This window comes from Mustelus asterias, chromosome 21 (assembly GCF_964213995.1).
Source record: "Mustelus asterias chromosome 21, sMusAst1.hap1.1, whole genome shotgun sequence".
In the NCBI taxonomy this organism is placed as follows: Eukaryota; Metazoa; Chordata; class Chondrichthyes; order Carcharhiniformes; family Triakidae; genus Mustelus; species Mustelus asterias.
In genome coordinates, this window is record NC_135821.1 from 61,443,413 (window position 1) to 61,471,163 (window position 27,751).

The 27,751-nt window shown below is 40.3% G+C and overlaps 1 protein-coding gene across 1 annotated transcript in view; it reads right to left on the minus strand.

The window, feature by feature from the left end:
* Positions 1-27,751, minus strand: part of pdik1l (PDLIM1 interacting kinase 1 like) — a 60,697-nt gene that overhangs the window by 19,618 nt on the left and 13,328 nt on the right. The window contains exons 2-4 of the mRNA XM_078237976.1: positions 13,303-13,605; positions 10,249-10,985; positions 225-299 (exon numbers count right to left, since the gene is read on the minus strand). Of these exons, the coding sequence (XP_078094102.1) occupies positions 225-299; positions 10,249-10,985; positions 13,303-13,587 (1,097 nt within the window). The 5' untranslated portion in view covers positions 13,588-13,605. The remainder of the gene's footprint in view (positions 1-224; positions 300-10,248; positions 10,986-13,302; positions 13,606-27,751) is intronic.

The following is a 27,751-nucleotide window of genomic DNA, read 5'->3' on the forward strand; positions in this document are numbered from 1 at the left end:
TGGATTTATGAATTTACAGCAACCTCTCTTACAAAGGCCTTAAAATGTGTTTTTTAATCTACTTTTAATTCACTGGCATAGGTGACACATCTTAGCTTTCCAATCTTTCTGCTTACCTCAAAAATCCCTTAAGATGAATTAGTCAAAACAGAGCTGGATTAGACACTTATTGGAAGCAGCAACTGGTAATTACACTTAGAAGCAAAATTTAAAGTAGAACCTACCTTCCAAGTACCACCGAGAGCAATGCTAGGAAATTAACCTTTGAGAAGCAGTAGCGGCACCTAATTTTGGGAGGTCTGAAAAGGTAAGTATGGTGATAAGTACCAAGACATTAAGCCACTGCTAAAGTTGTAGCACAGGTATGACAAAATTGAGATAGAGAAAGGATATGTTAAATGCAAGACAGTACAGATATACAAGAGAACATGAAATTAAGTTTTGATCTTATCGATAATACCAGGTCTCCTGTTTCAAGTTAGGCACAGTAGCATACAAGTCACAAATGCAGAAAATTGCTCATCAGAAATTAAGTCATATTTTCTTCTCTTGACCACAAGTAAAGACTCCTGCTTTCTTTTAAACAGAAGAGATCAAATCAAAACACCTTAATGCATCCCTCACAAATTTATCTTGGGAGTGAAAGAAATCAATATCAGGCAGAATCAGGAGAGAGCAGGATTTTTAAGACAAAAGTTCAAATATTTAATTGCATATTTTCAACTGCTTGCAAAAGATGTGTTACGTACTCAATAGGGTAATCTCCTGGTTTTCAAATAGAATCATATAGCACTGTAGGAGGCTCTTCGGCCCATCATCATACCTGTGTCAATTCTTTGAAACTGCGACCTAATAAGCCCCGGTAGCTCTCCCCAACCCCTGCAAATTTTCCTCTTTAAAGGTTTCTCCAATTCCCTTTTGAAAGTTACTATCATACATTTTTATACTACCCTTTAAAGGCAGTACATTCCAGGTCACAGCAACTCTGGGGCATATGGAAGGTACCAAGTCAAAATCACCAATAGGGATGGGTACATTGTCTGGTATAACTGGTGTTTGTGCCTATCTCCTTCACCCAGAGAGGGAGAGAAGGAAACAAACATTTGTGTTTTGATAACACCTTTCATGTCCTCAAATCATCCCAAAATGATCCTAAATGAATATTTCTCATCATTGTTTACTGTTCAGAAAGGCATGGATGTTAGGGAACTTGGGGAAATAAATAGTGATGTCTTGAGGAGTGTACGTACAACAGAGGTGGTGGTGCTGGAAGTCTTAAAGCGCACCAAGGTAGATAAATCCTGGGACCTGATGAAGTGTAGCCCAGGACTGTTGGATTTTAGGGAGGAAATTGTGGGTCCCTTAGCAAGGATATTTGAATCATTGACAGCCACAGGTGAGGTGCCTGAAGATTGGAGGGTGGCAAATATGTGCCTTTGTTTAAAAAAGGTTGCAGGGAAAAGCCTGGGACTTACAGGCCGGTGAGCCTCACATCTGTAATGGGTAACTTGTTAGAAGGTATTCTGAGAGAGAGGATCTACAGGTATTTAGAGGCAAGGACTGATTAGGAACAAATAGCATGAGTGAGTGAAAAATCATGTCTCACAAATTTGATTGAGTTTTTTGAAGGGGTAACCAAGAAGGTCGAAGAGGGCAGTGCAGTTGATGTTATCTACATGGACTTTAGCAAGGCTTTGACAAGGTACTGCATGGTAGGTTGTTGCACAAAGTTAAATCTCACGGGACCCAGGGTAAGGTAGCTAAATGGATACAAAATTGGCTGAATGACAGAAGACAGAAGGTGGTTATAGAGGGTTGTTTTTCAAACTAGAGGCCCGTGACCAGCGGTGTGCCTTAGGTATCTGTGCTGGGTCCACTGTTACGTTATTTATATTAATGATTTGGATGAGAATATGGGAGGCATGGTGAGTAAGTTTGCAGATGACACCAAGATTGGTGGCATAGTGGACAGTGAAGAAGGTTATCTAGGATTGCAGCAGGATCTTGATCAATTGGACAAGTGGACTGATGAATGGCAGATGGCGTTTAATTTAGATAAATGCGAGGTGATGCATTTTGGTAGATCAAACCAGGGCAGAACTTACTCAGTTAATGGTAAGGCGTTGGGGAGAGTTATAGAACAAAGAGATCCAGGAGTACAGGTTCATAGCTCCTTGAAAGTGGAGTCACAGGTGGATGGTGAAGGAGGCATTCAGCATGCTTGGGTTTATTGGTCAGAACATTGAATACAGGAGTTGGGACGTCTTGAAGTTGTACAAGACATTGGTAAGGGCACACTTGGAATACTGTGTACAGTTCTGGTCACCCTATTATAAAAAGGATATTAAACTAGAAAGAGTGCAGAAAAGATTTACTAGGATGCTACCGGGACTTGATGGTTTGAGTTATAAAGGAGAGGCTGGGACTTTTTCTCTGCAGCGTAGGAGGCTGAGGGATGACCTTATAGAGGTCTATAAAATGATGAGAGGCATAGATCAGCTAGATAGTCAATATCTTTTCTCAAAGGTAGGGGAGTCTAAAACTAGAGTGCATAGGTTTAAGGTGAGAGGGGGTATAGAAAAGGGTCCAGAGTGGCAACTTTTTCAGAGGGTGGTGGGTGTCTGGACCAAGCTGCCAGAGGTAGTACTAGAGGTGGGTACAATTTTGTCTTAAAAAGCATTTAGACAGTTACATGGGTAAGATGGCTATTGTAGAGGGATATGGGCCAAACGCGGGCAATTGGGACTAGCTTAGTGGTTAAAAAAAAAAGGGGCGGCATGGATAAGTTGAGCCAAAGGGCCTGTTTCCATGCTGTAAACCTCTGACTCTATATGCTTCACAGCTATTAAATATTATTGAATTAGAGTATTATGTAAGGAGCAGCCACTTAGTGGACAAGATTCCACAGAGGAGTGATGGCCAAGGTGGCTATATTAGCTGATTTTAAATGATGTTGTTGAGGAATAAACATTGGCCTCATGTTACGTTTACATTCACTCAAGTGCAGACATCCTGAAAGGCAGGACCACTGATAGTGTACTGGACTCAAGAACCAGGCTGGTTATATCACTGAACAGACTACCTACTCAAAGTACAATAATTATCACCTTTTTTTGACAATTTCCCACAAAAAAGTGGTAGCACTCTCACCCAAGTCAGAAGTTTGTGGGTGCAAGCCCCATATCACAGACATAAATACACAGTCTAGCCTGACATTTTCAGTACAGTATGGAGGGATACCACACTGTCAGAGGTCCCTTCCTTTAGATAAGGCATTAAAGAGAAGCCACGTTTCCCCTCAGTTTGAAAATAGAATCCCCAGCATTATTTTGAAGAGTAGGGGATTGTTCCCAGGCTTTTGGCTAATATTTGTCCCTCAAACCATCACCAAAACAGATTATCTAGTCACTATAATTTTCAGAAACTTGCTGTACACAACTGGCCGCCAGTTCTGTGAAACACAGCATGCTGTAAGGGGAGGTTCTTAGTGCCACAGAACAGAATGCAAAAGGAATTAGCTTATTTAGTCAAACAAGACTATCTACTCAAGTGGTCTGCTGCAGTGTCTTCAATTTTTTTAAATGTTAAATGGTGATAAGCTGCAACAAAGTGAAACTGATCGTTACTATCGCACTGTACATCCACTCCACTATGGGATAAAGCAGCTTAGCAATTTGAACCAAGCCTCATTTAAGCCAGTGTTAATTCAGTTAAGGAGACTGGAGAGCCAAATGCAAAAGATCGATATCTAGTCAGATGACAAATTGTTACATCTCCAGGTCCCATTAATGTACAAATAAATGTCAGACAGCACAGGCCAATGCCTATAAAAGTAGGGCATAAGATTTGCTTACAAAAGGGATGAATGCCACTGAACATGACAGTATCAATGCCAGATAGCAAAGTCAACTCTCTGGTTGGGTGCATTCTTGGCAGCTTTATTACATGATCTCCTACTTCAGTTTCCATTTGACAGTTTTGAACTAGCGTCCTGGAGCTTAATCCTTAATTCCTGGGGAATCCAGGACAAACGTGAAGGGTTGGCAAAACTGATGCTTGATCGGGATTCCTAAATAAATTTATTGCATCTTCCAAAAAAAGGGACAGTTGGTCTGGTTGACAAGATACAGTCATTTAAAGAATAAACCCTTACAAGATAGGTCATTTTCGATCACTTTAAGCAGGCTTTATTTCAACATTAATCTTCATAAGACAGGTCAGAGTTGTGTTCGCAACCAAGTAGAATTAGTCTTTAGCATTTCTGAAAAGCTTTCTCCCTGCTAAATATTACCACACAGTTTCTGAAATAACCCAGATTAAAAACGTCCAGAAAATTAAAATGTTTTATATACTAGATGTTCTGCTGCCGTATTACTCTAGGTGGTCTTGGGCTGCTGCACGGTTATAATGTTCACTTACTAACCTGTGGCTTGTGTCATTAAGGTCTCGGCTGCAAAAGTGGTCAAAATGGGGGATTCAAGAGGTCAATTAAAGGCTAATATATTTTCCTTTGATAATTGATAGTGTCTGGAGGTTTAGAAAAAGCTATTTGTAATGATGGATAAATCTGAAATCACCAAAAGCAGTTAGTATCAGCAAGTTGACAGAGGCAAATGATTGTAGTGTTGATCAAGACTACTGATACTATTCCAAATTCCCAATTGGGAATCCATGTGTGAAATTACAATCAGGAAACTCTGCCCCATCAGCTATGTTCACCATCCCTAAGTAGCTGTTCTTTCTGAAGGTAGCCTCCCATCACCATCCGAAGTGTACCCTGTCCCATCAGCAGGATAAACTGACAAGAGGTGGTACACTCCGTCTCACAGGTCAATCACATGACCTCCCTCAGCTGATCATTAGTTTTCCATGTTCAACAAGAAGCACAGAGCAGCAAGGCCACAGAATATACTCTGTGCAGGGATTTCAATTTCCATCACCAAGAATGGCTTGGTAGCACCACTACTGACTTTGAAGAACACAACTGCCAGACTGGGCCTAAATAAGGTGGTGAGAAAACTAACAGAGTAAAAACCTATTTTACTTCATTCTTGCCAATCTATTTATTGTAGATGCATTTAACCAAAGTAGTAATGGCAGAAGTGACCACCGCATAGTCCCAATGGAGCTGAAGGCCTGATTTCACATTAAGGATAATTCATTAATGGGACGTGGGTGTTGCTGGCTAATTTTTAAAATTCATTTTGTGGGACATAGGTGTCGCTGGCTGGACCAACATTTATTGCCCATCCCTAATTCAGTTTGAACTGAATGGCTTGCTAGGCCACCACAGTGGACACTTAAGAGTCAACCACATTGCTGTGGATCTGGAAGACTGGAGATGAAAAGGGCATGGATGAGGATTTCAGAAACAGATGGGTGAAAGCAGGGGCATAGAAATGCGATGTATGGAGATGGAGTCATTGTGATCAAGAAAGAAGCTCAGTTTGGATCAAAATAAAGGAAAGGAATTCCCATGAAGCCAACAAGTGGGAAATTGAAAGACACGATTTCTTTATTAAAACTTTTATAGAACATTACAGCGCAGTACAGGCTCTTCAGCCCTCTGTTGCGCCGACCAATGAAACCAATCTAAAGCCCATCTAACCTACACTATTTCAATATCATCCATATGCTTATCCAATGACCATTTGAATGCCCTTTTAAAGTTGGCGAGTCCACTACTGCTGCTGGCAGGGCATTCCACGCCCTTACCACTCTCTGAGTGAAGAACCTACCTCTGACATCTGTCCTATATCTATCACCCCTCAATTTAAAGCTATGTCCCCGCGTGCTAGCTATCTCCATCCCAGGAAAAAGGCTCTCACTATCCACCCTACCTAATCCTCTGATCATCTTGTATGCCTCTATTAAGTCACCTCTTAACCACCTTCTCTCTAACGAAAACAACCTCAAGTCCCTCAGCCTTTCCTCATAAGACCTTCCCACCATACCAGGCAACATCCTTTCCAATGCATCCACATCCTTCCTATAATGCGGTGACCAGAACTGTACACAATACTCCAAGTGTGGCTGCACCAGACTTTTGTACAGCTGCAACATGACCTCCTGGCTCCGAAACTCAATCCCTCTACCAATAAAAGCTAACACTCTGTACGCCTTCTTAACAACCCTATCAACCTGGCTGCCAACTTTCAGGGATCTATGCACATGGACACCCAGATCTCTCCATTCATCCACACTACCAAGTATCTTACCATTAGCCCAGTACTCTGTAATCCTGTTACTCCTTCCAAACAGAATCACCTCACACTTTTCCGCATTGAACTCCATTTGCCAACTCTCAGCCCAGCACTGCAGCTTATCTATGTATAACATAACATACCATATCATAACATACCAACTAAAATCAATATAATCCGAACACTAACAGGAGAAAGGTATTTCAAATAAGGTAAATTTCATTTTAAATATTAATCAAATACAACAAAGATGTAGTTACAAGCACTTGCATTACTTTCCAGATGAATGCAGGATCATACATGATCTGTCTTTCCAATTATGCCTCCACCATGTAGAATCTCTCACTTCCCACTCAATCGCTTTGGTCATCTAGCCGTGTTCACCAGCTGCTGTATTCCATCATGGACATGGCTACTACCAACAAAGTGTACATTAAAAAAAACTCTCTCTCACTTGGATTACAATGGTCCTGATGGCACAGAATCCTGAGATACGCCCTTCTCTGATCCATTTAAAATGGTCTGGTGGACTCTAGCAACACTGAGACAGCAACAGCCTTGTCCAATCCACAATCCCTTGCCCTCCCAGTTCTTTCCAACTGTTTTACACACACTGTAACACTATCTCAGCTTTATTTTCAGAGAACTACTTCAACAACAAGATCTATTCAAAGACTACCAAACAAAAAGAGGTTCCGTTCTGGGAGAACTTTATCTGTATTCTCTACATGAATTCTCAGTATGTTCTGAACTGCCAAACAGAAAACACGGGCTCTCAAGATTTTAAAAAGTATATCAGCATGAACACCACTGAAATCACATGAATTATATGGTCAAATGTAATACAAGAGAGTGTGTTCAATGTCAGAACATGGGTTTGAATGGATACAGCTGAATCCCACTTTTACAAAATGGGTCAGGGCCGAGTTCAATTTGGAATAAAGGATTTACACGGTATTATGTAGTTCACCCTTAGAGTTGTACCAAAATACTCAAATATATTAACATTTGAGGCCATGGGAAGTAAATATTGATTATTAAACAGGGAAATACTCAAGTGATTTAAGTGTTTGAGGGGAGCAGCCAATGTCGCAGCATGCGCTTACAACCCAATCACTTTCTTTCCATAAAACCGGCATTTCCAATAAAAACTGGATTTACCTGCAACATCAATTGGCTACAAAAAGGTTCTTCTGGCATTGAGTTGTCAAAACCACCTTACCAGCAGCCAACAGCACAAAGCTAATTCAGGAGTTTCAAGAATCAGAGAACTATTACTATCACGAGATTAATTCAATGTATATATCATTCTCAACAACTCGACCTACTAAGGCACTTTACTTATGCCTTGTTGCACAAGACAGTAAGCAGAATTGGTTCGGCCTCAAAAAAATCTACCCTCTTCAAAAGACATGGAATACTTAAACTGAGAAATGAAGATGAAGTGCTAATGATCAAAGAGCAGGTTACAAAGATTGGAAGTATTACAGTTGCTTGTCAATGTAAGAACCTCATGAGAGGGTCCTGCTGTTGTTGGGCAAAATGTAATTGCTCCAGGGAAAGAGAAAAGGCTAAAAATACAACCAGACAATAGAATATATTCTGCAAATACCCTAACAGCTATGCTCAATAAAGGATAGAATTTAGCAAAAAATCCTTACTTTCCTACAACATCAAGAAATGGGCCCATGTGTGACACATGAACACAGTTGAACACTGGATTAGGCATAAGAAATAACATTTTTCAAGAGGACACCCAATATCTCCACACCTTTACAACTAATTCAGACAGTGATCAAACCTTGTACTTCCCAATTTATATTCTCCACCTACTCATTTTTGCAACAAAGGTGGACTAATCAAGAAAGCTCCAAACAGCAACTTTATGTACAATCACTCTGCACCCAAATAGCAACTTATCACCTGCCCCACCAAATGCACAAGAGCTCTCTTTAATTTAACAATGTTCAGCATCTCTTGTCTGAAAACTACACATTGCAAAGAGAATTGTAGCAAATGGAATATCATCTAGGCTTATATTGATTGAAAAATCTCTTGAAATTACACTTGAGATGTAAAGTATTTAAAATTAACCTCATTATTTTGACATCCATCCTGATTTTTGTATATACATTTTTATACAAAATTTATATATTGCTAATAATCAATGTATTACTTGAACATGGACATACTCTGGCAACTTGGACAACACAATCTCCTGCATTCCTTTCCCATCATCAGCAATTGCAGATGCTGTGAATAAGCTGACTAAACATGGGCAATATTTTAAAAACCAAGCTCCTGTTAAAAGTTTGCCCAACCAAAGAAATCACTTAAACCAACAACCTGTACATATTGATTAGCAAAAATCATTAAATACAGAAATAGGTTTTCATATAATTTTAATTATACATATTACATTTAAAATAAATTACACAATCTTACAAATTTCACAGTAAAGTTTACATATAGTTTAATACATTTTCTTGTTTTCAGTAGAAAGATAACCCACTTAACAAGGTAGTGCCTTTAATTTTTTTAAAAACAAGTTTTCCTACATTTTGTAGCTTTATGTAATATTACATTACGTTCCCACCACTTCCATCTTTTCTTTTGTAAATAGCTTCCATTTGACCTCATGGATTTTAGATGTGCAATACTCTTGATACAGCAACATAGCAATAACAGTAGTCAAAAATGCATAAATGAATAGTCAGATGGTCTACAAAATGCCGTTCATCCTCAGAATTAATTCTAAATTTCATCTTCAAAAAGGAACAAATATGGGATTACCTATCTGTACACTCTTCTCCTTCCTCACCAAGTTAATCCAAATAAAGTCAAACATATCAAGGTAAAGAAAGCCTCCAATTTGAAATAGAGTCAAAGTAAAGCCAATCTACCCAACATTCACTTTCAAAGTGCCTGTTCTCATTAAATATTAAAATTGTGTTCAGGCAGGCGAAACTTACTTTCAAGTTAATTTCCATGTTAATAATTTCCTCAAAAAAAATCTGAAAGATGAGGGCAGGTGTTTTATTTATATGTTCAAAAGGACAGATAACACTACTGGCCTCTACTCCACAGAATTAGAATGCCAATTTCAATAACCATATCCAGATAGAGTAACATTTATAACTCTTTAAACTAATTTCAATGAAAATATGTTGGGAAAGAAGAAATCATTTGTTTTAAATAATTTTATATACTGATTAAAAAGTCACTCAAGGGTCACACAAAGGCTCAAGCACCATCCTGAAGCTACATTTGTTCACATATTTCACTGTTAACATCCAATTTCAATTAACTAAAACAGTGTCAGAACACATCTAAATGTAAGGTCAAATACAGTGCACTTCCCAATCAGGTCAGTTATTAACTTGCCACCACACTGCTCACTGCCAAAGCATTACTCATAACATAAAATGTTGCATTAATGGAAATAAACTGTAAAGTTAATTGCTTGGCATTTCCAATTGGCAATTGTGGTACCTCAGGTGGCATCAAGCATCAACTGTTTCCAAAAGATTAGGCTGCATGAGTGAGGAAGAAATCAATAAGACATAGGAGGGCCAAGAGTTCTTTTGGGGTAGGGGTGGGAGGGGGGGGGGGATGTGAACCTGTTAAAAAATAATGAATGGATGACTGATGATTAAACAAACACTACAAAAACGCAACAAATGGCATTCCATCAGAACCATACATCAGATTATGCCTTTCAGCACCAAATGATATGTTTAACTATGTCACACATTCAATAAGGGATATGCAAGCTACGGGATAAAGAGCTCAAAATTTGTCAACTGGTATCTGGTTAAGTAACAGTAGTGGAGTTGGTTTCCAAGTTCGGATATGGGCACCAATAAACAGCAGCACCGGAACTGCAGGTTAAATTTTGAGCTAACAATTTTTAAATTTACACTTTGGGAGACAAGGGTGGCACAAAAAATGGCTTGTCTGCAATTTAAAACCTTTGGCAAGCCTCAAAATTGGTCAGAGCCAGTCCTGTATAATATTTCATTTTCACTCGCACACATAGACTTACGCAGTCCGGCTGCACTCTCTGCATGTTATTTTACATATCCTCAGTTCTAGTTCAAAAGCATCAGGCCTGTCTTGTGGATTTGCCGCTAGCATTTCCTTAATTAGCTGTCTCATTCCTGCATTCATGGACTTTTTCTTAACAGGAATGTTAAGTTCCATCTTGGGGTTTTCCAACAGTGCCTCACCGAGAGGAACAATCACTGTCCCCTGACGCACGTAGCTTCCCAATAGTTCTTTCTTAGTCTGCGAATCTATGAAAGTAATCCTTTCCAACATGGCCCAAATTATGACTCCCAGTGCAAAGATGTCTGCTTTAGCTGTATAATGCCCTTCCCAAACTTCTGGTGCCATGTAAAAATCTGACCCACAAGCTGTAGAAAGCCAGCATCTGTTCACGTTAACTGGTTCCTTGTGGTCTGCTCCCAGCCCAGAGCAGACTTTACTCAGACCAAAGTCTGCGACCTTTAGAACAGGACCTCCTCCTCCAGCTTCCGATCCGGTCTCGGTAATCAATATATTATCTGGCTTCAGGTCCCTGTGCACAATTTGGTTTTTGTGTAGAAAGGCCAAGGCACTACTGAGCTGCAACATGAAGCTAGTGTTGGTCCGACGGTTGGGTTTTCTTGAAAGCAGATACTCATTCATGTCCCCACCATCACAGAAATCCATTACAAGCCAGAGATAGTATGAGCTCCTAGAATCAAAGCTGAGTTCCCCTTTCAGTGAAGTTTCCACCAGCTTTAAAAGAAAATACAAAATAACATTTGGTGCTGTGAAACATATACAGATTTCTAGCTGAAGAGCCACCATTTTTTTCAGATTTAGCTTAAAATGCTGCAGTATCTGATTTAGTCAAAGTTACAAATGTAACTATTACAGTTTTTGAAGCTTGCCCATGTCCAAACAGCAATCAACTAGCTCAAAGAAAAAGTTTTTAAATTAATATATTTTAACTAAGACACAAGTTAATAATAGCAATAATTATCTTACCTCTGAGCAAAATTTGAAACCCAAAACACAAAATTCATCCAATGTGATGCCCGACAGATTCCCAAGAATTCAAATTTTAGATGTATTTACTCATTGAAGTTCAGTGATCAGCCTAGTCAGGATGTAGTGTTTACCCTACTGGAATGTATACTCAAATAAAACCCAGACTGAAGAGGTGAGAATTCATCTTGCAAAAAAAGAGTGGACCGATCACTAGAATTAAGAAGCACACCCCCACCCACTCACTTCTGCACTTTTTGTGCAAGGTCTTTTTGTGGAGTGGTGGTGTGGGGAGAGGGGAAAGAGGGAAGCAGGGGCTCAGGTGAGGTTGCATTCAGAAATTTAAATCACTGGTACGTATGGGGAACACTTTGTAGGTTGCGGCTAAGACAACATGAACAACCAAATTTAATTCTAGATCCCATGCTCAACTGGGTTTCCAAATTGATTTAAAAAGCAAAACACTGCAGATGCTGGAAATCGAAAACAGAAAATGCTGCATAAACTGTATATGGATCATAAATCACTGCAGGCTAACATGCGGGTGCAACAAGTTATTCAGAAGGCTAGTGGAATGTTAGCCTTTATCGCAAGAGGATGAGTGTACAGGATAGTAAAGTCTTGCTTCAAAAGATCGGCACAGGCTTGGAGGGTCGAAAGGCCTGTTCCTGTGCTGTACTTTTCGTTGTATAGAAGCCTGATCAGACCAAACCTGAAGTAATGTACATTTTTGGTCCCCTTCCCTCAGAAAGGATATTATTGCTATAAGAATGCAACAAAGGTTCACCAGACTTGTTCCAGGGATGGCAGAACTGTCTCATGGAGAGAGACTGGGCAAACTGGGCCTGTATTCTCCAAAGTTTCGAAGAATGAGAGATGATCTCATTGAAACCTACAAAATACTTGAAAGGAAGAGACAGGGTAGTAGATGCAGCTAAGGTGTTTTCCTTGGTTGGGGAGTCAAGAACCAAAGGACTCTATTTGAAAATAAGGGAGAAGCCACTTAGGACTCTGATGAAGAGGGTTTTGAATCTTTGGAATTCCCTATTCCAGAGAGCTGTGGAAGCTCAGTCGTTGAGTATGTTTAAGGAAGAGATTGATAGAATTCTGATTAATAATAACCTAAAGGTGAATGGTGGAGCAGGTTTGATGAGCTGAATGGCCTACTCCTTCTCCAATGTTCCTACGCTCCCAAAAGCCATTGCTAGTCTCACTGCTTATACACAAAATAATGTTATGGAGAAATTTAGTTTGTAATGAAAGCATTCTCTTCAACCCTGTTAGCCAAGTATTTTTTATAGTCAGGTTTTCCAATAAAGATTAATCTAACATATGGAACTGAAGGGTAACAAAATATTACTGCACATCAATTTTCCAATAAAACTGTTGCAATGAAGTGAAACATCTGAGCATGAATCCATATCACAAAGGCGCCAATCACTTGACTCTGAATCAGTAATTTCAATTTAGAGTCACAATAAATGATGGATTGAAACCCAAAGAAAACCTATGCTCGTTGAGCTGAAAGTGCAATGTTGGCAAGGACATAATCTACATCTTACTCATGCTATCTACACGTGACTTGTAAGTTTTTCACTCTGACATGATGTTCTATTCTGCAATATTAACATCCTTCCTATCACAGATGTAAAATACGAAATAAGTTGGGGTATCCAGATTTCCTCAAAGCGGGCAATATAGTCATCGCTAAACCATATTAACTAGACTAGAGATCATTTTAAGGCATCATTGGGATGTTTAAAAACTGCCTGCCATGCTGCTTTGGTGGCTTTCTCTCACGATGATATCATATGAAAAATGTTATACCCAACAAGTAGATCTGTATCAAAGATTACCTATCAACACCCAAAACACTACCTAAATTATGGGATTTTGCAATCTTTGAAATTGAGATACATAAAATTAGCCATTTTCAAAAATATTGGACAAACATGATAAACTAGGGTACCTCGATCACTCCTTATTCGACCTTTATTTCCCCCGCCCATGTTAAAAAGAGTAACTATGCGTGTAGTCTTTTGAAACAAAAAAGCTAAATGTTTACCTTTAAGTAATGGGAAGAGGATGATCCATGAGTCATCTTTTGCAGCATCCCATCTTTCTGCAGGATGCATTCCTCGAGGTGGATCACATTAGGATGAAGGCTCTTGATACTGCTTAATGCCCAAAACTCTCGCAAAGCCAGTTCCACATTCTCAGGTGCATGGCACCGAATTTTCTTCACTGCTACCCTTGCCCCAGTCTTTCTTACCACTGCTTCATATACTACACCATAACTGCCACGTCCCAACTCACGCACCAAGTTGTACTTCGGCTCCCTACTCGCCATGGACAATATCTTTTAAAACTGCAGGAAAAGAAGAAAAGGTCAAGTATCAAATTCTGCTTCATAGAATATAAAAAAATCAAAAATACAGTGTGCTTCCAACATCTAGTAAAAAAAGATGGTAATGAAATGTTAGAGATACAAAGCATGTCTCTGAGACACGAAACAAAATTTACACAGTATTATGACAGGTTTTAGAATTTCATCAGAGGAAAAACAATCTAGTGTAGACATACAGCAATAAAATATAGTTTATTTACTAGTCACAAGTAAGGCTTACATTAAAACTGCAATGAAGTTACTGTGAAAATCCCCTAGTTGCCACATTCTGGCGCCTGTTTGGGTCAATGCACCTAACCAGCACATTAGGATACTAGTAACTTTTACATCAATTATTAGCATAGTCACAAAGAATGTCAAATTCTAATTGTTAGTAACTTGTTAGTAATATAGGTGCTCTAATTTAGGCATAAAATCTAGTAAAGCTGAGCACTATGTACTTAGTAACTACTTAAAGCTTTAATCTTTGCACAAAGTCTAATATAAAAGTAGCAAAGTCTGGACCTCTGAAATGAAAGCAAAATGGTGGAAGTACACAACAGGACATTCAGCAGCTGTAAAGATGACAGTCAATAGAAATTAAATCGACAGGACAACACGATATACCGAAGGTGTATTTGATGAATGCTTTATATATCTACTTTCGGGATCTTTCAAGGAGAGGTATCTGGATTTCCAGAAGGCATTCGACAAGGTGTCGCACAAAAGGCTGCCGCATAAGATAAAGGTGTATGGCTTTACGGGTAATGTATTGGCATGGATAGAGTATCGACTAACTAACAAAGCAAAAAGTGGGGATAAATAGGTATTTTTCTTGTTGGCAATCAGTGAATAGTGGTGTGCCTCAAGGATCAGTGTTGGACCATAAATGTTTACAATTTACATAGATGATTTGGAGACCAAGTGTAGTGTGTCAAAGTTTGCAGATGACACTAAGATGAGTGGTAGAGCAAAGTGTGTATAGGACAAAGTCTGTAGAGGGATAAGGATAGTTCAAGTGAGTGGGCAAGTCTGGCAGATGGAGTACACCTGGAGTACTGTGTACAGTTTTGGTCTCCTTACTCGAGAAGAGATGTACCGGCATTGGAGGGGGTGCAGAGGAGATTCACTGGCTCGATTTCAGAGTTGAGAGGGTTGGATTATGAGAGATCGAGTAGACTGGAGCTATACTCACTGGAATTTAGAAGAATGGGGGGGAAATCTTATCAAAACATATAAAATTATGAAGGGAATAGATAAAATAGAAGCAAGAAGGTTGTTTTCACTGGTGGCTGAAACTGGAACCAGGGAAAGTAGATTTGGGACTGAATTGAGAAGGAGCTTCTTCACCCAAAGAGTTGTGAATCTCTGGAATGCCCTGCCCAGAGAAGCAGTTGAGGCTACCTCATTGAATGCTTTTAAAGGCAAGGATAAATAATTTTTTGAACAGTAAAGAATTAAGGGCTATGATGAGCATTATAACTTAGTAACATTCTCCTGCCTTTTTCCCATAACGCTGCCAGAAGATTTGTCAGCAAGCCACTAAAATAAGGAGCTATGAAAACCTGTATCTTCTGGTGCAATGTGGCATTCAATGGCACCAGCTAGGAATGTAGAATAGGCCATTTCACCCCTCAAGCCTGTTCTGCCAATAAATCGAGATTAATGCTGATCTGTGTACTAACTCCTGCCTTTGCCCCAAAAATTGTTGTTGGGATACAGGGTAAAGGCAAGGAGTTGGTTCACAGATCAGCACTGAATGCTATCAGACCAGCTGAGATTGTCCAGCATTTTTTGTTTTTGTTGTAGATTCCCGCATCTGCAGTAACTTGTTTCAACTGCATTTCCCAACAAAAATATATTAATTGCAAATTTAACTTTGCAATTAATCCAGCACTAATTGCTGGTGGTGGAAGTGAGTTCTAAGTTTCTACCACTCTGTATGGAGAATTGTTTTGTATTTTCACTCCTGAAAGGTCTGGTTCTAATTTAAATGCTACACTACTAGCACGAGTTAGCTTCAACCAGCAGAAATAGTTTGTCCCTATCTGTGCCCCTCAATGTCTTGAAAAAGGATAAGAACACTTCTTCAAATGGATGAAAAATGGCAAAAATTACCAGAGGGAAGAAACATACTTTGCTTTCAAATTCATGTGGAAACTTTTGCAACAAATCATCTTATCAAAGAATCACAAACATTTTGCTACTGAATTCACAGTTTTAGACTTCTACAAGTTCACTGCTATGCATATTCACTTAAAAATATCCATAGTGATGATTCACATAAGTAAATGTAATACAATGATGGGTCCCTCACACAATGAATTCCCAACCAGGGCCACGGTGAGGAACCCAATAGTCACGGCAACCACACACCGCCCCACGGTGAGGAACCCAATAGTCACGGCAACCACACACCGACCGCCCCCCCGCCGCCACTGGTGTGTGCTGCATTCTCGCCAATCCCATTCTCTAATATAGCAACATGGTATCAAGGAACAGCCGACAGTTGTTGAGATTGAGATTGCAAGAGCAGACAAATTATGTAGCAGCTAAAGAATTCAAGATAAAGGAGAAGAAAATTGGAGATTGAAGGAAGTTCTCTACCACAACTTAGGCAAATGCCCAAAAATAAATGTGCAGAGGAAAGCCTAGCATGTGGCTACAGTTGGAACATGAAGTTGCAAAATGCATCAAGAAAAAAATAGCTTTTAACTCACCTTTCTGCAGTTTATAATCAAACGTCAACAAAAGAATGGATCTAAATTGGCCTGTGCTAGGAATATGGATGTGACCCCATGAATTTTGACATGCCAGCCAGTCAAATGGTGAGCAAAGTTGGAGAGAAAAGAGTGCTAGTGAAGATAGGCCATGAAAAAAATTGTATCAGTTTGCATGAGTGGCTTTTGTGTTTTATGAATTATATATACATAAATTAAGTATGCACAAGTTGGTCTCCATAGAAGTTATTTAAATTTATGAAATACAAATGTAATAATAAAAATACTTTTCAGCTCCCTTTCTGCTAATTTTATGGGTTTGGGGGGGGGGGGGGGGGGGGGAGTGCAGAGAGTCTCCACAACCTGGCAAATCTGCAATAGGGAGATAATGGGAGAGTGTGGATTTCAAGGTCACCAACTGGCCCTAACGCATGCTAATTCCATCAGCATACACTAATTACTAAACCAACAATATATATCTGCTTTGGTTCAGGCACATCCATCTGATCTGATAGATGGCGGGCCATATATATCCAAAGATCTTTTATATGGTGAATTGGCTACTGGGTCACAACCTGCTGGACATCCATACTTGTACTACATAGCCAGCTGAAAGCAAGATAAGATGTTAGACATCAACACGGACACTGGGAAACATTTGCTAATGGTCACAACCTCTGGAGCTTGACTGGAGAGCCACCGGAAAAGCCAAAAAATGGAAAACTCAATTGGCCAAGAAAAGGACCCAGAGGAAAGAGGTCAACATAACCTTCTCAGCCCACTGTCTTAATCAGTATCAGTAGCAAAATCAGAATGCCACGCCAGAGTGGGACTCCTGGGCCACACCAGGAGATGTTTAACATTATTTGACTATCAAGTCGCAAACCATCATCAAGGTAGAAGACTGTCAAAGAAAAGTTGTTTAAATAGCCAAGTTACAATCTATTTTCACTGAAATGCAGTATTTTAAAGCCTCAAACAACAGAAAACATTAGAAAACAGAAGGTGACCATCAAAAGAGAAGGTGCTTTGGATAGGACCAATAATTATTCATCTGTCCCTTACGATTGCTGTTCAATTATTTGCACACTTCCACTTTTGACTGGAGATTTCCAATTGGTGGATAATGTCATGTTAACATAGAAACATAGAAAACCACAGCACAAAACAGGCCCTTCGGCCCCACAAGTTGTGCCGAACATATCCCTACCTTTTAGGCCTACCTATAACCCTCCATCCTATTAAGTCCCATGTACTCATCCAGGAGTCTCTTAAAAGACCCTATTGAGTTTGCCTCCACCACCACTGACGGCAGCCGATTCCACTTGCCCACCACCCTCTGTGAGAAAAACTTCCCCCTAACGTTTCTCCTGTACCTACACCCCAGCACCTTAAACCTGTGTCCTCTCGTAGCAGCCATTTCCACCCTGGGAAAAAGCCTCAGAGTCCACCCGATCGATGCCTCTCAACATCTTATATACCTCTATTAGGTCTCCTCTCATCCTACGTCTCTCCAAGGAGAAAAGACCAAGCTCCCTCAGCCTATCCTCATAAGGCATGCCACTCAATCCAGGCAACATCCTTGTAAATCGCCTCTGCACCCTTTCAATCTTTTCCACATCTTTCCTGTAATGAGGCGACCAGAACTGAGCACAGTACTCCAAGTGGGGTCTAACAAGGGTCTTATATAGCTGCATCATTATCCCCAGACTCCTAAACTCAATCCCTCGATTGATAAAGGCCAGCACACCATACGCCTTCTTAACCACCTCCTCCACCTGCGGGGCCAATTTTAGAGTCCTATGGACCCGGACCCCAAGGTCCTTCTGATCCTCTACAGGACTAAGAGTCTTTTCCTTTATATTGTACTCTTTCATCCCATTTGACCTGCCAAAAGGGACCACTATGCATTTATCTGGGTTGAAGTCCATTTGCCACTTCTCCGCCCAATCTTGCATCCTACCTATGTCCCTCTGTAACTTCTGACATCCCTCCAGACTATCCACAACCCCACCAACCTTCGTGTTGTCGGCAAACTTACCAACCCATCCCTCCACTTCCTCATCCAGGTCATTTATGAAAATGACAAACAGCAAGGGTCCCAGAACAGATCCCTGGGGCACACCACTGGTGACCGACCTCCATTTAGAAAAAGACCCATCTATACACACTCTCTGCCTCCTTTGGGCAAGCCAGTTCTGGATCCACAGGACAGCAGCCCCTTGGATCCTATGCCCTCTCACTTTTTCGAGAAGCCTTGCATGGGGGACCTTATCGAACGCCTTGCTAAAATCCATATAAACCACATCTACCGCTTTCCCTTCGTCAATGTGTTTAGTCACATTTTCGAAGAACTCCACCAGGCTCGTAAGGCACGATCTGCCTTTGACAAAGCCATGCTGAGTATTCTTGAGCATACTAAACCTCTCTAAATGCACATAAATCTTGTCCCTCAGGAGCTTCTCCATCAGCTTACCAACCACTGAGGTTAGACTCACCGGTCGGTAATTTCCTGGGCTATCCCTATTCCCCTTCTTGAAAATAGGAACCACATCCGCAATCCTCCGACACCTCTCCCGTCTCCATCTACGACGCAAAGATCATCACCAGAGGCTTTGCAATCTCTTCCCTTGTCTCCCACAGTAACCTGGGGTACATCCCATCCGGACCCAGCGACTTATCTATCTTGATGCCATTCAAAGATTCCAGCACAACCCCTTTGTTAAAGTCCACATACTCAATCTTTTCAGTCCACCGCAAGCCCACAGTACATCCACCCAGGTCCTTCTCCTCTGTGAAAACCGAGGCAAAATACTCATTAAGCACCTCTGCTATTTCTACTGGTTCCGTACTGATTTTCCCGCCTTCACCTTTTATAGGCCCTATTCCTTCACGTCTCATCCTTTTACTCTTCACATATTTATAGAACGCCTTAGGGTTTTCCTTAATTCTACTTGCCAAGGCCTTCTCGTGATCCCTTCTGACTCTCCTAATTTCCTTCTTTAGTCCCTTCCTACAAGCCGTATACTCATCTAGATCCCTATCTTCGCCAAGCTCTCTGAACCTTTTGTACGCTTTCCTTTTCTTCTCGACTAGGTCCCGCACAGCTTTCATGCACCACGGTTCCTTTAACCTACCAACTCCTCCCTGTCTGCTCGGAACATTGTCCTGTAGAACCCTAGACAGACATTCCTTGAAAAACTGCCACCTCTCTTCAGTGGATTTCCCCGAGAATACCTCCTTCCAATTTACTCCTCTAATTTGCTGCCTTATGTCTTCATATTTCCCCTTACTCCATATAAACGCTTTCCTAGCTTGCCTGATCCTCTCTTTTTCCAATGCAAGTATAAAGGAGATAGAGTTATGATTGCTATCCCCAAGATGCTCTCCCACTCAGAGATCTGACACCTGTCCAGGTTCATTGGTCAGTATCAGATCAAGTACAGCCTTTCCTCTTGTTGGCTTGTTCACATGCTGTGTCAGGAAACCCTCCTGAACACACCTAATGAACTCCTCCCCCCCCACCACCACCACCATCCAATCCCCTTACCCTCGGGATATTCCAATCTATGTTTGGGAAATTAAAGTCTCCCATCACAACAACTCTGCTATTATTGCTCCAGGATCTGTTTCCCTATCTGCTCCTCCACCTCCCTGTCACTATTGGGTGGCCTATAGAAAACTCCCAGCAAAGTGATCGACCCCTTCCCACTCCGAACTTCCACCCACAGAGACTCTGTAGACAATCCCTCCACAGCATACACCTTCTCTACAGCTGTGACACTATTCCTGATCAGCAATGCCACTCCACCCCCTCTCTTGCCTCCCTCCCTGTCCTTCCTGAAACATCTGAACCCCGGCACCTGTAGTATCCAGTCCTGTCCCTGAGACATCCAAGTCTCCGTAATGGCCACCACATCACACTTCCAGGCATCGATCCACGCTCTGAGCTCATCCCCTTTATTCACTATACTCCTGGCATTAAAGTAAACACATCTCAATCCTTTGGGCTGAGCTCTCCCCTTCTCTATCGCCTGTCCATCCTCCCTCTTGCACCATCTATAACCCTTCTCTGTTGTTAACCACAAGAGAATCTTAGTTGTTAACCACAAGAGAAAAATGGATTTGGAAACTTTCCCAACATTACGAGGTCTACTATACAGAAGCTGAACAGAGCGTTTCCTCATCCAAAACTTTTGATGCATCATTATCGTAGGTACCATTTTACCTTATTCTTCCTGTATGTGAATTACCCCACAGATACTCCAATTGTACCAATACAAGAGACAGAAACATTCAATGTTGCACCTAAATCTTACCTTTAAGCACCCACTCAAGTTAAAAGATAAAATAATGGGATTATAGGTTTACTGCTGCAGTGTGTGTGTGTGTGTATATATATCTATCTGTGTGTTGTTATATTCTTCAAGTCCTTACAGCGATCTTACTTCATCGCTTTTGGTGTACTTGCTACTGCAGCAAAACATCAAATTTTGTAATACCAAAAGTGGCGCTGTTAATCATGTACAGCCTCTAGTTGCTTTTCAGTCTAGTATGACATCACATCATTATGACCAGCAACCTGGCTCAAATTTAGTGAATGTTATCTAGAAAAAAAATTGGTTGATTTTGACCAAAAGATATACAACCACTAGTAACATTTTATTAACAAAACTATGATTCCCAGCACCCATTCACCCAAATCTCGAATGACTTCTAGTTGGATTGTTCCAGATTTTAAAGTAGCAACGACACTAAAATGGTCAATGGTGGCCATCATCATTTCACTGAGTCTGTACATACACAAAAGCAGGAAAATCCAGAAGGAGCTGTCAGTGATTTGATGCCTCTCCAGAAGGTGCATTGTTGAGGCTCCACACGTCTAACACAAATCACAAAAATTAAATGGAATTGATTCAACATAAGTTCGCTTTTTAAAGGGTTTTTAACAATTACATTTAAAAAAAATTAATTCATGGGTGGCAGGTGTTGCCGGCTAGGCCAGCATTTATTGCCCATCCATGAGGGCAGTTAAGAATCAACCACATTGCTATGGACCTGGAGTCACATGTAGGCCAGACCAGATAAGGACGGCAGAGTTCCTTCCTTTAAGGACATTGGTGAACCAGATGGGGTTTTACAACAACCAAGAATGGCTTCATGGTTATTAGACTTTTAATTCTAGATTTTTGAGTTCAAATTTCACTATCTTCCATTGCGGGATTTGAACATGGGTCACTAAAGCATTATCTTGGGTCTCTGGATTACTAGTCCAGCAACAGTTCCACAATGCCACTGCCTCCCCTTTGAAAATGTACAAGCTGTTTAGCTCTAATAAATAGGGCATCAGTGACCAGTGAGATGCAGATGCGTGTAGCTGATTGAGATCTTAATGTAACTGGCTGTTTGCTGCCATCATTGCTGCCACACTCCAAGAAAACTCCTGGACTTGTTTGCCAAGTTTAAACTGCCACTGGGGGTTGGGCCTTCATCCTTGTTTTGCAGCCAAAGACGAAATCCAGATCATTGCTAAATTGACTTTGCAAATTAGCACCATGTATTTACAAGTAGTTAATTTATTGCCTGTTTACTAGTGTTGCTTTTGAGATTTCATTTTTCATCTGTCAGAACTCTGCATTTGGATTTCCATCATTGCTCTTGCATTGACTAATGCAAGACTGCATCATAGCTTTCAGATTGTGGATGCCACTGGCTAATTTAAAGATGAATCTTTTGATGGCACTCTCACTATTAAGATTCTATTACCTTCTGGAGATACTTATAGTATTTCAGTGAAGTGCAACTGCAATTGAGACTTCCTTCATATACTGAAACCCCAAAAATGCAGTCCATCATTTTTCACTCTGGAAAAGCAGGTTGTGGACCCAGTAGCCAATTCACCATATAAAAGATCTTTGGATATATATGACACTAATGACCTGACATTGCAATAGTGATATCTGATCAACATTATCCCTAGTTTATTTAACTTCATCATCACAGCTACAGATCAACATGCTGCAGTTTAAAATCATACTTTGCATTCATCTGGTCCAATTATCAAATAGCAGCTCTGGCTCGGTCATCTTAAATTGTAACGTCACTCCTCTTTAATAGCAATGCATACCACTACAGCATCATTATAGGCCACAAGTAATTCCAAAATTCATTTTTCCACAAATGGAGCCTGAAAAGACTCAAAATGCAAGGGTCTCAAGAATTGGCATTCAAATTGAAACCCTTCAATGATGCACTCACTGTGACCTGACCGGGCATGTCAATCTACCCCACCAATAACTCTGCCAAACTCCAATGGCATCCCATCTGCTTTTTGCGTAAAGGTATCTCCACTTTCCTTTTCCTTGCAGTTTCTTCAACAATCTCCTTGTCACAATCTGTAACCTCATGGTCTGGTGTATCCCCTACTCTACTGTTACTACCAAGGCAGGAAATCAACCCTGGTTCAGTGAAGAGTGGTGGAGGGCATGCAAGAGACAACACTAAGTATTCATTAAAATGAGGTGTCATGCTGGTGAAGCGACAACACAGGACTATATGAATAAGCAGCAACAGACAGAGAAAGCAATTCCACAACCGACGGATCAGAACCAAGCTCTGCAATCCTGCAACATCCAGTCGTGATTGGTGGTGGACAATTAAACAACCCACTGGAGGGGGTGGCAGCTCAACAAATATCCCCATCCTCAATGATGGGGGAGCCCAGCACATCAGTGCAAAAGAAAAGGCTGAAGCATTCGCAAGAAGTGCCAAGTGGATGGTGCATCTCAGCAACCTCCAGAGGTCCCCAGCAACATAGATGAAGTCTTCATCCAATTTCAATTCACACCCTGCAATGCCAAGAAATGGCTGATGGCATTGGATACTGCAAGAGTTATGAGCCCTGACAATATTCCAGCAATTGTGCTGAAGACTGGTGCTCAAGAACTTGCCACACCCCTAGCCAAGCTGTACCAGCACAGCTACAGCATCGGTATCTACCTAGCAATGTAGGAAATTGCCCAGGTTTGTGTTGTACACAACATGATGTGGAGACTGTTTGTGAACAGAATTCCCACTCACCTGAAGAAGGGGCTTAGAGCTTCGAAAGCTTGTGTGGCTTTTGCTACCAAATAAACCTGTTGGACTTTAACCTGGTGTTGTTAAACTTCTTACTGTGTTGTACACAACAAACAGGACAAATACAGCCTGGCCAATTACAGCTCCATCAGTCTACTCTCAATCATCTGTAAAGTGATGGAAGAGGTAATTAACAGCGTTATTAAGCAGCACTTACTCAGCAATAACCAGCTCATGGCGCTCAGTTTCGATTCCACCCGGACCACTCAGATCCCGATCTCATTACATCTTTGGTTCAAACATGGACAAAATGAGCTGAACTCCAAGGACGAGGTGAGAGTAGTTGCCCTCAACATCAAGGCAGCATTTGGCCAAACATGGCTTCTAGGAGCGCTAGCATAACTGGAGTAAGTAGTTGGTAGCACTCTACTGACTGGTTTCAAGTTCCCCTCCAGAGACTTGAGCAGAAAAATCAAGACCAAGATTCCAGTTCAAGATATAGGAGTGCGGTATGTTAGTGGTGCCTTTTTTCAGATGAGATATTAAAATGGGCCTCCACCTGCTCTCTCATATGAACATAAAAGATCCCACAGCACTAGAGCAAGGAGTTCTCAGCATCCTGGCGAACGTCCATCCTCCCCATCAACTTCATTGAACAAATAGAGGTTAATGTAATAATCAGTGTTTATGGGAGTTTGCTGTGCACAAATTGGCAGCCATCTTTTCCTACAATGCAGCAGCAACCAAGTTGAAAGGTGCTTGGGGTGCCAAGATCATGAAAGACTCAATATAAATGAAACTTGTTACAAACACAGGCCTCCAAATGAAATGCCAGAACTATACAAAGTCTTCCTAAAACAAAAAGCAAGTTCCCTTATCCTTCTTCCACCACCTCCCAAATTATGCTGTTGCTCCCACATTAAGTTCTGTCATTTGTCTTTGCAGTCTTAAATGCCCAACTATGAATTACTGATTTTGCTAGCTAAATAAAATTCTTGGTGGCTTCACATTCAACATGGGTTGAATTTCTTGTCATTAAACAGATTTGCACATCAGCAGTGCTGGCTGCAATATCTCTCCTGATCTTCAATTAAATTAGATCTTGCGGACTTCATCACTGTCAAAACTACTTTTGCTGCAGAAATTAAGGACCTTCACAAAGTACAGATGATTCAAGATCATTTTGACATCACTAAATCCTGCATTCTTAATGCTCATCTGACTGCTCAATCTAAAACAGTACTAAAAAGGAGAGAATGATTCAGCTCTGAGATTTCTAGGACTAACGCACTGGTCGGTCAACATCCTCTAGGACTAGGAATCCTTTTTAAAGATACCAGAACCCTTTCAGATAAATAATCATCAAAAGTTAAAATGAGGGTAGAGAATTACACTATTAAATTTACATTCCTCAAGTGAGTGAGAATACATGGGATTTAGATCATCTAATTGGTCAAATTATAAGGGTGCAACATAATTGTGGCATAACAAACAGCAAAAGAAGGTATCAACTGAAATGAAACAAGAAATGCTGGAAACACTAAGCTGGTAAATCCACATCTATACAAACAGACAAATTAACTTTTGTCTGGTTAAACCAATGTCACAACAACTCTGACATCTGGTCTCTTAAGTTTATCCAAAATTTCCTGTTTTAGCTTAGATAAGGTATGCAAATCACTAAAAGCAGTGATACTGGTTAATAAGGCCATTAAAAAACAAAATAATGGTGCTCATTTCTTGAAGGGTAGAAGCAATGTTTTTTCTTATAGAATTTAGGTCACACCACCCTCGAATGTCTGCGAACAGTTCTGATCTCCATATTATTAAAAAGTTAGCGGCACCAAGTTGCAAAAGAGACTTACAAGGAACATATCAGGACAAGTGTATATACTTAATCAGGAAAGATTGAACAGGCTGCAGTTCCTTTATCTAGAAAAGAAAAGGGTTATGAGCCCTTACAATATTCCAGCAATTGTACTGAAGACTTGTGCTCAAGGACTTGCCTCACCCCTAGCCAAGCTGTACCAGCACAGCTACAGCACTGGCATCTACCTAGCAATGTGGGAAATTGCCCAGGTTTGTGTTGTACACAAGAAACAGGACAAATCCAGCCTGGCCAATTACAGCTTTATAGTCTACTCTCAATCATCTGTAAAGTGATAGTAGGGGTGACCAATAGCAGTTAAGGTAATGAAAAGGTTTGATAGGAGGGAGGCAGAGAATATGTTTCCACTTGTAGGTGAGACCAGAAGTAGGAGGCCATAAATGCAGTCATCAATAAACCCAATAAAGGAATTCAGAAAAAGTGTCTTTACCCAGAGAATGTGGGTATAATTTGAAACTTGCTACCATGGGGGTAGCTGAGGCAAATAGCAGTGATGCATTTAAGAAGAATCTAGATAAGCGTGACAGCGAAAGGAATAAAAGGTTATGCTGATAAGGTAAAAAGAAATGTCATGTGTGGAATACAAACACTGGTATAATCTATTGGATTAATTGGCCTATGCTATAAATACTCTGCAAGATGACATGCTGTTATAAATTTTGGATACATTCTAGACATCCAGTTTGGTCCGATATCACTGGTCCCTTTCAGTGGCATTCGGCATAGTCCTAACAAACCAAAGTTTTCTATACTGTTCATTAACTAGTCACACAATAACATAATGCAAGGGCTGTAATAATGAAAACTCCTTACAGAAACTACATGTTGCAATCCTACATGTACCACACTTAACTATTTTATTTTTCAAAAAGGTGGACTGGTGAACTCCAATGAGACAAGACCAATTCAAGATTAATAAATTGAGATATGAGTACAGTGTAAATAATTGTTTTGTAAAGCTCCTTGTGAGTGTAAATGAAGTACAGTGCATTTGCCCCCATTAACAGACTAAACATTCTATTCAGACTGGCAAATTTCCCCAAACCCAAGCATGAAGGATACAGCTAGACTCATCAAGGCTAACTCCTTACCTGCTCACCACAAGTGGAAATTGGTCAGTTAAGCTACTGATCAAAACAGCTACAACCTGCCATGGTACAAAACTGTTTCCTGTCTCTTAACTCTGAGTTCCCATGGATGCAGTAATTTCAACACAATGTGCAAATATTTACTGAAATGCTTTTAACAAACCACTAACTCAAACTAATGTAGCATGTGGGAAACACTAATTCCCCAACTAGTTTATCTAGTTCTAAACATATTATACTAAATTCTAATCTTCATATCCATTAGCTGTTATAGGTAACCTCTGGTCAAGTTTAACTCAATAGCATCGTATTAATAAGACTTCACACTAACTCTAAATAAAACGCAACACTAATAATATGCCACATAATACACTATGAATTATTCAACTGAATCTGTGCCACACAAATACTACAATATCAGACCATGTGCTCAATACTGTGAGATCATAGTTCTTGTATCATTTGCACAGTGCAACTATCAATCCTCTTCCAAACCTTGATTTCTCAAGTGAACTGCAAACAATTTCAGCAATATTCCAATAGTCAAATATGAAAGTTATTTTTTATGTTAACAATATTCTTAACAATTAGATATATTTGCATGCTCAAACTTTCAGATCACATGAACATCACATTCTTTGTTGTTACTCCATTTAATCCCATAATCCCCTAGCGTTGGCAGATCTCAATTGCTTCCCTTTTTCAATTGAGAAAATATGGGTTTATTGAAAGTCAGATAATATTTTATCATAAATATCCACTATTAATAAAATTAAATTGCTTCCGCAACCACCTCTCTTCTCTGCCATCTCCATGTTTTCATATAGTAACTTGCAATTTTCCTCCTCAAAAACAGTGCTCAAAAAATCTGGTCAGGAAGGTGATACTTTCAAACAACCCAACCACCAGCTTTTTAAAAAAAAATCCCAAGTAATTTTAGCACTAGAAATTTAACAGAATTACAGTTTTGTTCAGGGTTTTCCCCTCTGTTCATACAATCATAACAAGAAATTACAGTTCCATATGATCTATATTAATGACTTGGACAAAAGGACCGATTGCATTGGAGTTAAATTTGCTGAAGTTGCAAGGTGAATACAAAGTCTGCAAAAGGGATATAGATAGGTTAAGTGAATTGGCCAAACACTGACAGATGGAGCAAAATGTGAGGTTGTCTACTTTGACAGGAAGAACAGAAAGAATATGTAAATGGGAGAGACTACAGAATGCTGCACTACAGAGGATCTGGGTGACCTTGTTCATGAATCACAAAAAAAAAGCAATTAATTAGGAAGTGGAGTATGTCAGAAAGTCTTGCTACAACCAGTGGGATTGCACCTTGACTACCACGTACA